At 58.5% G+C, this 13,479-nt stretch overlaps 1 protein-coding gene across 1 annotated transcript in view; it reads right to left on the reverse strand.

Moving 5' to 3' along the window:
- Positions 1–312: 312 nt before the first annotated feature.
- NOTCH1 (notch receptor 1) overlaps positions 313–13,479 on the reverse strand; it is a 44,544-nt gene continuing 31,377 nt past the window's right edge. The window contains exons 19-34 of the mRNA XM_016211037.2: positions 12,994–13,195; positions 12,230–12,383; positions 11,947–12,131; positions 11,294–11,426; positions 10,744–11,001; positions 10,558–10,670; positions 9,327–9,898; positions 8,714–9,142; positions 8,015–8,163; positions 7,114–7,330; positions 6,879–6,966; positions 6,611–6,776; positions 5,778–6,073; positions 4,524–4,671; positions 4,344–4,441; positions 313–3,412 (exon numbers count right to left, since the gene is read on the reverse strand). Of these exons, the coding sequence (XP_016066523.2) occupies positions 1,928–3,412; positions 4,344–4,441; positions 4,524–4,671; positions 5,778–6,073; positions 6,611–6,776; positions 6,879–6,966; positions 7,114–7,330; positions 8,015–8,163; positions 8,714–9,142; positions 9,327–9,898; positions 10,558–10,670; positions 10,744–11,001; positions 11,294–11,426; positions 11,947–12,131; positions 12,230–12,383; positions 12,994–13,195 (4,693 nt within the window). The 3' untranslated portion in view covers positions 313–1,927. The remainder of the gene's footprint in view (positions 3,413–4,343; positions 4,442–4,523; positions 4,672–5,777; positions 6,074–6,610; positions 6,777–6,878; positions 6,967–7,113; positions 7,331–8,014; positions 8,164–8,713; positions 9,143–9,326; positions 9,899–10,557; positions 10,671–10,743; positions 11,002–11,293; positions 11,427–11,946; positions 12,132–12,229; positions 12,384–12,993; positions 13,196–13,479) is intronic.

The following is a 13,479-nucleotide window of genomic DNA, read 5'->3' on the forward strand; positions in this document are numbered from 1 at the left end:
TTCGCTCCTCTGTGGCTCAGGACGGGAGAACCTACAGCCTAATGTCACCCCAGTCCCCCTCGATGGGGCTGCAAGTGCCATGCTCTCTGCCATGTCCCCGCTCTCCCTGGTGGGGGGGAGGGGGTTGGCCTGGCAGATGCAGTGACACCTGTGGGACTTCTGGAGATAGCAGGGACACAGGCCAGGGCTGGGTGGTCTCTCCATCACTCTCCTGTCAGAAGACGCAGAGGGATTCCTGGTTCCTGTCCCTCCCTTCCTCCCTCCCTTCCTAAAAGGGAGTCAACACTATGGCCAAGTTTAGCAAAACCTGGATGGCATCAGTATCATTTTTATTGCAAATCAGTTAACAAAAAAGATGGGGGGAAAAATACATAATTTTCATTACCTACAGTTTCGCATGTAGTTAACTTTTACAAAAGGTTTTTCTGTAAACTACACTCTATTTTATAAAACACAGTAAGAATCAACATCTTAGGATGTGTCCGGTCATACCCACAAGGGATGGTACAACATCGCCCCTGGCGAGGCCGGAGAAGCTGCCAAGGAGGCGGATACTGCCCGAGCACGCGGGCAGACCCTTCCTGGGTTCGCTTAGGAGCTGCGGTGGCAGCTGTAGGTCCCGAGGCCAGGCTTGTGAGTGGGACCCATTCTGACACCCCCCCCATCAGCATGACCTCTGACAGACGTGTTCATTCAGATTTTTTAAACAAAATCCACCTTTAAAAATGTATTTACAGACATTTATTTTGCCACAGGCTTATACTTGATATTGCAAGAATCTGTTCCTTCCCTGGGCACATGAAACACCCCCAAATTAGGAGGAGTGTCCCAAGAGTAAGCTCCTACCATCCCAATGGCCACTGCCTCAGCTTCATTCCACCAGGCCCCAGGACCAAAGGCCTCTGCACATCAAGGCCAGACCCAGCCATGATTTTCCAAAACCTTGATGTAGGGCTCTGGCAAGTCTATAAAAAACGGCCTGTGATCCGAGCACTAGCCCACCTTCTGCTGAACTTGGAAGACTCTGTGCAAGTTGAGGTGCTGGGGCGTCCGGCGGGGCAACCCAGGCAATGTCTTTCCCCAGAAAAGGGTAGGATTCCCACGTGGGTCAAGGTGGGTGTCACACAGCCACACCTGATTTCTCACGCTATACAATGCTGAAATATCAAGGCCAGGGTGGGGGCAGAGGAGCTTCCAGAAGGAACAAGACCTGGCAAGACCAATGAATGACTACATAACACTGACCCTGAAACAAAGATTCATGATCGGTACCCCAAATGCACTTGACACCCCGAGAACACACTGTCAGAAGCACTTGCTCAAAAAACCACTCAAAAACACCCAAACGTATAACCCACATCTTTTCACTTTCCTGTTTAGATGCAAATTAATCCACGTGCCAAAGGTGTGGAGGTTTTGCCTCTTTATCTCTAGATGCTGCGGTGTGTGTGGGGTTTTGGGGAAATTGCAGCCAGCCCGGGCACCCGGGAGAGCTTTTTGGACAACGCTGGCTCAAACCTCCCTTCTCCAACATTATTTCTTTTTGGATTTTGACAAAAAATAATAAATAAATGACATTTATAAATCATGAATCTTTGTTTATATTTTTTACAAATATGTAACAATCTTTATCCTAAGTAAAAAAGTCATGGTTGAGAACTACTTAGTTTCCTGGAACAGAAAATTTTCTACCTAGTGCCATAGAAAACAGTACATATAAATAAAAAGGCAGTGTTTTCATGTAAAATAAAAGTACATAAATAAATACTAAAAAAAAAATCCCAAATGTGTCCTCTTATTTTGTATAAAAACATGTTTCTTTTAAAAAAAAAAAAAAACCTCCTTTGGTCGGCCTGGCATCCATGGAGTGCCGGGGTGATCACCCCGGCAAGGCCTGGGGAAGGAAGTGTGGTCCCGCGGCCAGCGGCTACTTGAAGGCCTCTGGAATGTGGGCGATCTGGGACTGCATGCTGGTGGGCGGGCTGGAGATGCCCTCGGACCAATCAGAGATGTTGGAATGTGGGGACGAGCTGGACCACTGGTCGGGAGACTCAGGGGACGGGGTGAGGAAGGGGTGCTCGGGCACCTGCAGCTGGTGGCTGGGGGTGTTGTCCACAGGCGAGGAGGAGCAGCTGTGCTGTGAAGGTGGCGTAAGGAACTGGGCAGTGGTCATGGGAGGGACCAGGGAGGATGGCAGTGATGTGGGCAGGACCTGGCTGTCCTGCGGCAAGATGGTGTGCACTGCCAGGCTGCTGGGGCCCAGCGGCTGCACGTCTGCCTGGCTTGGCTCTCCGCCCAGGAAGCTCCGGCCCAGGTGGCCACTGGTGGCAGAGCCCACGCCAAGGTGTGGCTGGGGCGGCGGCGGCTGTAGGTTCTGCTGCTGCTGGATGCTTGGCTGCTGCTGCATCTGTAAGTTTTGCTGCGGCGGCTGCTGCACCTGCTGGGTCTGCACCAGGTGAGGCTGGGTGGCCAGCCGGGTGTTGGGCAGGGCCTGGTAGCTCAGCATCTGGGACAGGGTGGTGGCAGAGAGGCCACCATGCAGCGGGCCCATCATGCCGTGCTGGAGGGCCGAGGCCTGTGTGCTCAGTGCGCCTGGCGCCACGTTCCCCCGCAGAGGGTTGTACTGATTTGGCACCAGGCCGTTCTGCAGCCTGGACAGCCACTCGCACTGGCCGTTCAAGCCCGTGGTCCCACCCACGGTGAAATTCACAGCCCCGTTGCCACTGCCGGTGCCCAGGACTGTGCCGGTGCTGGAGGCCACAGGCAGGTGGGAGAGGCGTGGCGGCCCCGCCTCGAAAGCCAGCCGGCCACCCCCGCCCAGCGCTGCCATCTCGGGCTTGGCCGCCACACTTAAGTGGCTGATGCCAAGGTGGGCGTCAGGCATGCCAGGCAGGTGGTTGAGGGGCACAGATGGAGACTGCTGGAACGGAGAAGGCAGGAGGGGCGGTGAGGCCACATCTGACAGGTAGCCGTGGGGTGACTCGAGGGAGTCCACGGGCGACAGCACACTCGCGCTGTCCAGCAGGCAGCCCTTGCCGTCCTGCGACTTCTTCCTCCGTGCTTTGAGGTCCCTGGCCTCCTTGCCACCACCAGCAAGGCCCTTGGTGCTGGGCTTGCGGGCCTTCTTGCCCTGCACGGTAGGCTTGAGATTGCCCAGGTAGCCATTGGGCGAACAGAGCGGGGGTGATAGGGTGGGTGTACCGGTCAGGGCGGTGCCGTGCAGCTGGGGGCTGCGCACCAGGCTGTACTCGTCCAGCAGCCGCACAATGTCATGATGCATACGCTCCTGCGCGATGTCCCGGGGCAGGCGGTCCATGTGGTCCGTGATGTCCCGGTTGGCAAAGTGGTCCAGGAGTACCTTGGCGGTCTCGTAGCTGCCCTCCCGGGCGGCCAGGAACAGAGGTGTCTCCTCCTGAGGACACAGGCAAGGGACAGGTAGGGTCACTCTCACCAACGCCCAATCACCAGAGGGACCAGTGGTTTGACTCCACCAACCCCGCCACAGGATAAAGTGCCTTTGACCTGACCCAGCATCCCACAATGACCTAACCTCACCAAGTCTTCTTAAAAACAAAAGCCTTAAATGCATCTTCTGAGACCCGCCTCAGGTGGTCTACGGGATTCTATATTCTGAATCAGGAGGATTTACCTTTGTGGGGTCATGGACCCCACGGGAAATCTAACGAACTATGGCCTCTCTTCCCCGAAAGCTGTACAGATATAAACGTGGCAGCAAATTCAGGGGCTTGCGGATCCCTGAAGTGTATGCATGAGCACCAGGGTGTGAGTCCGCATCCTGATGGTCCCCAAATTGCTCTGACATTTCAGCTTCTTCTCTGAGCCTTGGTTTTCTCATCAGTACAGTTGACATGCCACATGTCCTGCCAGGCTGCCACACTGGGGGTGAGGCCTGATGATGCCAACCTGGCTCACATAAGGCGTTGGCAATGGCTTAATGCCTTGACCAGTCCCTGTGTCTGAGGCCCAGTTGGCCCAATGCCCCCTCAGGGACTCAGGAGCTGTGTCCAACAGTGCCCCCTAGCGCCCAACACAGCTGGGTCCCCTCACCCAGGAGGGAGAGAGACCTGTAAGGTCCAGGTCACTCCCTATACTAGGAGGAATGTCCTGTTGCGGTAGCAGCCCTATTCTTGGGAAGGGACCAATAAGCACAGGTTGGATGAAGGAAGGGCTGCTAACAACACACGGGCACCAAGCTGCAGGGTCTGCATCCATCCGTGTGCCCAGTTCTAAGCGGCACTCCACCGGTCAGGAAGCCAAGGCCCTGGAATGTAGGTTACTGGTTTGGGGGCCCACGGTCAGAAATGAGTGGCACAGGGTCCCACCTTGTTGTTCTGCATGTCCTTGTTGGCACCGTTCTTCAGGAGCACAACAGCAGCCTCCACGTTGTTCACGGCGGCGGCCCAGTGCAAGGCAGATTTGCCTGTGTGGTAGGCAGAGGGTTGGTTGGGCAGAGCGGGTGGCAGCGGCCCATCCCCCGTGGACTGAGCTGTGGCCCAGCTTACCTAGGTCATCAACGGCGTTGACGTCGGCGTGCGAGTTGATGAGGTCTTCCAGCATGCCTTCCACAGCCAGGCGGGCAGCCAGGATCAGCGGAGTCGTGCCATCATGCATGCGGGCGTCCAGGTCTGTGGCTCGGTTCCGGATCAGGATCTGGGTGACAGGGAAGGTCTCAGGCTTGGCAAAACGGAGCCCAACACCCTCCTGGGGTCTGAGTGGCCCCAGCAAGACTGGAGTGAAAGGCAGGGAGGGCAGCACTCTGCCAGCTGCTGCTGGGGACAGCCAGGCCAGAGAGCATGCTGCCCAAAGACCAGCCAGCCCCTTGGCCCTGGCTCCAGAGGCCAGAGCCACACTCCAAACTGCCGAGCTCTGCTGCATCCAGCCAGGCACACAGGACAGTGCAGGCAGCCCTTTAGATGCTGCTAACCCTGGGTCACAGGCCAGAAGGGTGATCACTGTTTGCTAGTAGGTGAAAAAAGCTGGGCACCAAGCAATGTGCAGGACCGACCTCATTCCTGCAAAGTACCTGTGAAATTTTGTCTCTATCTGCCAGAAAGGCTGCCACTGCACCTGCGGCCAGAGCCTGCCTCCAGGGCTCATTTACATTGTCTTCTTTCAACTAACCTCAATTCTGCATTTCTAATTTCCATAGAGAAATACGCTAAAAATTACGAAATCAGAAGCTCTGTAGTGATTCCCCTGGGTTCTGCCCATCTCACCTGCCCATCCATGCAGGGCAGGGCTGCCCAGAGCCTGGGGCCTTGCAGCAGGGAGACCAGCGAGCAACTTATAGAAGGAGCCTCTGTCAGGGACATTCCCCAGACACCCAGGCATCCAAATCCCTAAATCCACCCATCTTGGGCTCCCCAGCAAGGCCACCTTCCAGGTTTGCAGGCAGCAAGCAGTAGTCTCTAAACCCTTCACACTGTGCCACCTGCTACACCTCTGGCCATGGCTGAGAGGGAGGAGTGAGGTGTGAGGGGCCACCACAGTGGGATGGGAGCCTGTCTGGGTTGGGGTGAAAAAGCCCTGCCCGCAGCAGGCCCCTCAGGGCTCCTGCTGGACCTTTTCCAGTCTGGCTTCCCTACGAGGACAACTTGTGGGGTTTGGAGCCCTTCCCAGCCTGGTGCCTTGCTTGGGATAAAGACACCAGCTGTCCCTGCTTAGGCTATGCTTGGGATCAGGGCTCCAGTGTCCACGTGTAGCATTGGCTCAGACCAGGACGGTAGGCGAGCCAGGGCCTGGCAGCAGCTGCCCACCTGGAAGACACCCTGTGCATCAGCAGACACAGCCGCGTGCAGCGGAGTGCGTCCCATGTTGTCCTGGATGTTGGCGTCAGCGCTGGCCTCCAGCAGGCGCTTGGCTGCGTCCGAGCGTGAGTAGCGAGCAGCCAGGTGCAGGGCAGTCTCCCCTGTGCGGTCCGTCTGGTTGTGCAGGCTGGCGCCCTGGTAGATGAAGTCTGAGATGACGGCTGGTGCATCTTCCTCCTCTTCGCTGTTGCCCGTCTCCAGGCCCCCTCCGCTGCAGGAGGCGATCATGAGGGGCGTGAAGCCGTCTGCAGTGAGGACAGGGGCGGGGCACAGTCAGGAAGGCCGGCCCCCAGCAGTGGCTCTGGGCAGTGTGACAACGGCCCTGACTTGGTGGACAGCCTGTGAGAACACGAGGCCCAGCCCGTTGTGGTCCTGAACACCAGGCCTGGGGGCCACCAAAATCAATCTAAGCTTCCCAAGGGACAGAGCTAAGTCCAGTGGCCAACGGACCCATGGGCAATAAGACCTAAAACCCTGTGAGATCTTTGCCGACTACCCTCCACCCCCAGAAAAAAGATGATGTAAAATGCAGTCAGGAAACCAACACTTCAGATACCTCAAAGGAAGCATTGTGGGAGAAGAAATCAATTTACAGGACAGAGCGGGCTGGGGGAACCAGCCAGGAGGAAGCCAGGGAATGCCCCCACCCCTACTCAGCTCTCAGAATAGTGACCCCTAGGCTCGGGGAGGCAAGGCAGGTGGGCTACGGGGTCAGGGAAGCACAGGCTTCCAAATGAGAGCGACCCTGGCCAGAGGGCCCCTGTGGGCCTGTGCACACTTACCAGGCCCACGGACGTTGACGTCCATGCAGTCGGTGTCAGCCTCGCCCTGGGGTGGGGTGGGGGCCATGGCAGACACTCGCAGGTCGGCGGCGTCCAGGTGTTGTTGGGTCCACTGCCGGTGGTCTGTCTGGTCATCCGGGTCAGGAAGGACCACTGGCTCCTCGAACTGAAGAAGGGGACCAAGCAGAGAGCCATGCATGTCATGTCAGGCAGGCGGGGGAGCAGGGAGCAGGGGACACCCGGGGAAGCCCTGGAGCCCCAGACTCACCCGGAACTTCTTGGTCTCCAGGTCCTCGTCGCCCCACTCATTCTGATTGTCATCCATAAGGGCGCCATCCGAGGAGTTCTTCAGGGGCCTGGGGGAAGGAGGGGAGAGAGAAAGATTGAACAGGGTTCCCCAGGAGACCCCCGAGGCGGCCTTTGATGCCCTGACCGTGCTCGGCGGGTCTGCAGGGGCCCCGCCTCCCGCAAACCCCCAGGAGGCCACAGCAGCATCCACTAACCTGAGACCCACAGAGTCCTCGCCGAGGGGCTCCCGCCGCTTCTTCTTGCTGGCCTCTGACACCTTGAAGCCCTCAGGGAACCAGAGCTGGCCATGCTGCCGCCGGCGCCTGCGGGACAGGAGCACCCCGCAGCCCCCGAAGAAGAGCAGGACAAAGGCGGCCAAGGCCACATACATGAAGTGCAGCGGAGGAGGCGGGGGCGGCTCCACCGTCTCACCTGCGGGCACAGGGGCCGGTGGTGGGCACCCGGGCATCAGGCTGTGGCTACGTGGCAGGCTGGCGGCCGGGGGGCAGTGGACTGGTTCCTCGGCCGGGAGCCTCCTCACCCGCTCTCCTCCATCCCGCCCCCCAAAATAAGGTCATTTCTACGCGATTAATCAGAATTGCAAACTATCGCTAAATTCTCTCCTGCACCAGCTGAGTATCTGGAGGCGGCTTTTACTTTTCTCTCCTTTAAGGAGGATTAGCCAACTTGAAATCGCTGCGCTCACACTGAGCTGTTAAGACAAAGGATTTACGGGGATTTTCGAGATACAAACTTCAACTCTTCACATGACATCGATCAATTCTTCTCTCTCTCTCTCTCCTTTTTAAAAAGCTGTAATGATTTTGAAATAATACCCAACAAAGAAAAATCGGGGGGAAGGGGTGGGGAGAGAAAAAAGCTCCCACTTTCTAGCGGATGGGCTTGTCCCCAGGGCAAGCTCCCCCGGCAGCTGTCACTATGGTAGAAAGGATGTGCCAGGCAGAAATTTCCAGAAAAGTGCTCCCCAAACTCTGGATGGCACGGCACAAGCCCATGGGTGGCAACTGACACAAAGAGCAAGCGCATCTTGGGGGGGGAAGCTGGGACCTGACCCCTCCCGGGGGGCCTCGAGCTCGACGGCGGGTGAGCACTCACTCTGCACGGCCTCGATCTTGTAGGGGATGTTCAGGCTGCCCAGTGAGGCGAGCGCCCCCAAGAAGGCGGCCACGTCGGTGGCACTCTGGAAGCACTGTGAGGACGACTGGACGCACTGCCGATTGTCTATCTCCAGGTATACGATGGACCTGGGGAACACGAGGGTCAGGGCTCGGCCACAGGCTTTCTCCCCATGCCTGCCCAGCAAGTGGACTCTGGGGACTAGATGTGGCCCTAGTGGTATCACCCCAATGGGTCCCTGGGGAGACAGGTGCTCCCAGAACTCAAGGATGGGCCAGTCTGGGGTGACAGGGAGCCGGGTCTGGACAGGAACAACTCTGGAGGAAAATGGTGTCTCTCACAGACACCCCTCAAAGTGCCCGCCCACCTCAGGTCTGCCACCCACTGTGGTTCCCTTGGGTGCCAAAAGCACCTCTTTTCCTCATCTCAGCAGAACAGAGTCTCAAGCCCGGTCCCCTCCAGGGAGCTAACCCCAGAACCCAGGGCATGAGCCTAGGGGTCAAGAGCCATAGGTGGGAATGCTGCCTCTGCCCCTTGCCTGCGGCAGGCCCTGAATATCCCAGGTCCTCAATGCCCCCGGAACCTCGGTCTCTTTTACCATCAAGTGGGGGGAATAGTGCTCTAGGGACAACCCTGAGGGTCATGCAGGGCTTGACTGGTGCGTTGCAGCTCACTCACCCGCGGATGTCCATGGGGTCCAGCTCCCTGCGCCAGCGCCCGCCCCCGCTGCCCGGGAGCAGTGTGGCCTTCACCTGGCCGAGCAGGGCCCCGGGGGCAGCCCAGGCATCCACAGAGCGTTTGATGGGGTGCTTGCGCAGCTCCTCTTCTCGGCCATAGTAGGGGAAGATCATCTGCTGGCCGTTGGCATCTCGCTTAAAGACCACGTTGGTGTGGAGCAGGCGGCTGAGCTCCCGCAGGAAGTGAAACGAGTCGTTGCGCAGCTGCTCAGGTGGCATGAGCACCACCACCACCAGCGTGCCAGCTGCCAGCCGCTCTGGCACGTGCTCCGCACAGTCCAGCCCGTCCCACTCGCACTCCGCTCTGTTGCAGCCCTGGTCGCAGTGCCCGTCGCTGAAGTGGTCCTTGCAGTACTGGTCATACAGGGGGCTGTGGGCACAAGGTGCACTCAAGCCTCCCTCTATCTGAGGCCCACCCTGCCCATAGGGGCAACCCCTCACTAGTGTCTGGCCCCACGCTGCTCAGCATTTGAGCTTGGGGGTCCTCTGCCCACTCTGCCTGCACCGAGAGCCCGGGCATGGCACTGAGGGGCAGCCACCCCACACTGGCTTACTTGCACTGGCCGTCTGCACGCTGGCAGTCGAAGCCGTCGAAGAGGCAGCCAGCCGAGTTGCACTGGCTGTCACAGTGGCCGTTGCTGAAGTACTTCCAGCACTCCAGTGACTGCGTGCAGTTCTGCCACGGGTCGTTGAAGTTGAGGGAGCAGTCGCCACCGTCCCAGCCACACGCGTGGTTGTTGCACCGCAGGCTGCAGACCTTGTTACCGGCCTCCTCGCGGCACTCGGGGAGCTCACAGGCCTCCTCAATCTGCGGTGGGGTGATGTCCAGGCCCACACCACCCCTGAAGCTGTAGTCCAGGATGTGGCACAGGAGCCCGTTGAACTTGGCAGGACACAGGCAGCGGTAGTACGGGCTCTCGGACGTGGGCTCGCAGGTGCCCTGGTTGTAGCAGGGGTTGCCACCCACACAGGGGCTGCTGGCCGGGAACTGGCACTCAGGGCCCGTGAAGGGGCCCAGGCACAGGCAGGTGGGGCTGCGTGGACCTGAGATGCAGGTGCCGCCATTCAGGCATCGCAGGCTGCCGCAGGTGCGCGCGTCATTCTCACACGTGGCGCCCTCGAAGCCCTGCCAGGAGAGGGTAGACAGGAGAATCAGAATGGGCTGGTTCCCCAGACACCACGAGGCCCGGCCAGGCCCCCACCCAGGAGAGGGGCCGGCAGCCTTTCCCTGAGCAGCAGAACCCTTTAGATATTTTGTGAACATAAAAAGCTCAGGGGTTGGCAGGGAGGGAGAGAGGATGCATAGGTTGAACACGGTGTTTTCAGGGCACTAAAAAACTCCACATGATGCTGTGAGCGGACCTGTCACACTATATGCATTGTCAGAACCCAAAGCATGCAGCACAACACCAGGAGCAACCCCGACACCCTTGGGAAATAACACTACTACAGACCTGACTTAATAACAATGTATTGATGTCAGCGAGTCAATAGTAATGTCAATAGTAACAATGGACCACAGGAAAACAAGACGCTAATAAGGGAACCTGGGAATGTGGCTGGGAGGAGAGAGATGGGAACTCTACTTTCCGCACAATTTTTCTATAAATTTAAAACTGCTCTAAAAATAAAGTTTACTGATACAAAAGATGATCTCGAGGGGCATGGGGACGGTGGAGCCCTCTGGCAGACGTGTGCAGGGCCAGGCCTGCGGTACAGGGGGGGTTCAGCTGCCACCTTCAGACCAAGGAGCCCTCCCACGCCCACCCTAGCAGCTGCACCTACCGCTGGGCATTTGCAGATGAATCCGCGGGCAGTGTTGGAGGCCACGGCGCACGTGCCACCGTTCTTGCAGGGCTTCCCTTTGCAGCCATTGATGACTGACTCACAGCGGCGCCCTGGGGACGAGAGTAGGTGTGAGGCCTGCCCAGCCCAGACCCAGTCCCCGCCCATCAGGCCTGCTGCACCCACCAGTGTGGCCAGGGCGACACTCGCAGTGGAAGTCATTGATGCGCTGCACACAGTTCTGGGTGCCACGGGAGTCGCAAGGGTTGGAGAGGCATTCGTTGACGTCACCCTCGCAGCGCTCGCCCACAAAACCGGGCAAGCAGGTGCAGCTGTAGCCACCCACCTGGTCCACGCAGGTGCCATTGTTAAAGCACTTGGGGCCGCGGGAGACGGGGTCAATAGGGGGGTTGCAGTCATCCATGTTGATTTCACAGTGCACCCCTACAGGGGCACGGGCAAGTCAGGGACTTGTGCTGGCTGCGCGCTGGTCCCCGTTCCCTCCCGAGGTGCCCCTGGACAAACGGTGAGGATGGGGACCATACAGATGCTCAGGACAGGAAGCTGGCATAGGGTGGCTGCCATGTGCCAGTCGCCTGGCCAGGCTCCCTTAGCCCTGCACCTGCTTTTTGCCCTCACGAGGTTCTGGCTGGGTCCAGGATGCCTCTGGTTGGTCACAGGGTACCCGACTGCCCACTTTCTCCTGGATCTCAGCCCTGGGTATGGCAAGCCTTACCCTGTGTGCCCCGGGGACAGGAACACTTGTACGTGTTGGTGAGGTCGATGCAGGTGCCCCCATTTTGGCACGGGTGGGACAGGCACTCATTGATCTCCTCGGAGCAGTTCACTCCATGGTAGCCGGCCACACACTGTGCAGGGAGACAGAGAAGAGGTAGGGGGCTGTGGCTCGGTGGGGAACCATGGTGCCACCTGCCACCCCTCTGCTGACAGAGTCACACAACCTGAACCTCTTGCCTAGCGAAGCCTTGGGTTCCTCACATTTGGCTGACCCAGAGGGAGACTCTTGTTGAGCCAACCCTGAGAGGGGCCCTAATAAGCTAAGAGTCACTGCCCAGAGCAGGAGCCAGACCCTATCTCCTGAGATAGATGTGGGGGTCTCAGGGTGGGTATCAGATGAGCAAGAGAAATAAACCCTACGGGAGGGGAGACCCTGTCCAATTTCTCAGTGTATTATTATTCTTGCAGGCTCCCCCACAGGATACCTCCTCCAGGCGGTCTCCCCTGATTATCCTGGCTCTCCCTTAATGGGACTGAAAGGTGTCTGCATCTGCTGGGCTTAGTCTTCCCTACTCTACTGGCTCCCAGTCCAGGGCCCAGCACTCAGTGACACGCCAGATACACACACCCCAACTCAGGACGGGTCCCCACCTCGCAGGAGTAGCCGCCAGGATAGTCCGTGCACGTGGCCCCGTTCTGGCAGGGGCTGGGCGAGCACTCATCCACCTGGTCCTCGCAGTAGCTGCCCGTGTACCCCGGCTGGCAGCGGCAGTGGTGTGTGTTGCCCGCGTCCATGCAGAGCCCTCCGTTCCGGCACAGGTGGGTCACATCGATGCCTGCAGAGGATGAGGGGGCAGGGAGTGTGAGGCCTGGGCGTCCCTCTTGGGGGACGACTGCTAGGAAAGCCTGGGCTAGGGAGGGACATGCTGGTTACCTCGCTGACGTGCGGCCGCCTCGCAGGACACGCTGGGCACGTCACAGTAGAGGCCAGTCCAGCCGCTGTGGCACTCGCAGCGGTACAGGATATTGGTCTGCCAGCACTTGCCGCCGTTCTTACAGGGGGACGAGTCACACCAGCGCACAAGGTTCTGGGGAAAGCAGATGAGCCCTCACACTCCCCACCCGGCCATGCAGAACATACACCTGAGAACCTCACCCACCCATCCCGCATGGGTGGAAACGGGTCCGTGGGCTCCCACTGCCTGGAGCAGCCTGTGGCTGGCCAGGAATCTCTCTCTGGGCCCTCAGCAAATCCAGACCACCTTTTCTCAAAGGATCTTTCTTCAGAAGTAAACAACTTCGTTGGAAGTGTTTGTAATTGATGTTTTATGTGAACATCTCCCAGGAAGATCAATCTTTAATACTTTTGTATATTTCCTGTAAAAACATCAGTTTGTAACAATCTTCGCCCAAATTACCTAGTCTTTGCTCTTATTCCGTGAACCTCTGCTACTGGACCTGGATGGCTGTCCCGTCCAGCAACTGACTCCTCAGGTGGCAGCACAGCCCAGGCTGGGGCCAGGCTGGCCATCCAGACCCCCAGGAGCATGTGACTGAGGCCACCCCCACCCTCTGAGCCTGGCTCTTCTCTACTCCGGGTCAACTGAAGTGGGACCAGCAGGAGACTGCTATGATGTGCCACAGGCTGGTGTACCACCGAGACCACCTCCAGCCAGGCCCTGCAGCTCACTAACTCACCTGGCAGTTGAGGCCAGTGTAGCCCAGCGGGCAGGTGCACTTGTAGGTGCCGTAGCTGTCTTGGCAGGTGCCGCCGTGCAGACAGGGTCGTGAGTCACACTCATTGATGTCGTGCTCGCAGTAGCTGCCCGTGAAGCCAGGTGGACACAGACAGGTGAAGGAGTTGATGCCATCCACGCAGGTGCCGCCATTGAAGCAGGAGCTGGAGGCAGCAGGCAGCAGGGGACAGGGTGAGTGGGGGCGCAGGACCCTGACAAGCAGGCACCTCCACACTGGCACCTCCTCCTCGGCTCAGACTGTGGCCAAAGTAGCCTGACCGACCTCAGGGAGACCAACGGCAGCCTCAGGGGGCCCCCCCAACACAGGCCGGGCCTCAGATTCTCAAACCACATCACACTCCCTCCCTTTCCTCTGTCTTTCCTTATAACTGATCCTGAGAGGAGCTTTCTAATGCACACAGGCTATGAAAACAAGGGAGACACGTGA

This window comes from Miniopterus natalensis, chromosome 12, assembly GCF_054644295.1.
Source record: "Miniopterus natalensis isolate mMinNat1 chromosome 12, mMinNat1.hap1, whole genome shotgun sequence".
Classification (NCBI taxonomy): Eukaryota; Metazoa; Chordata; class Mammalia; order Chiroptera; family Miniopteridae; genus Miniopterus; species Miniopterus natalensis.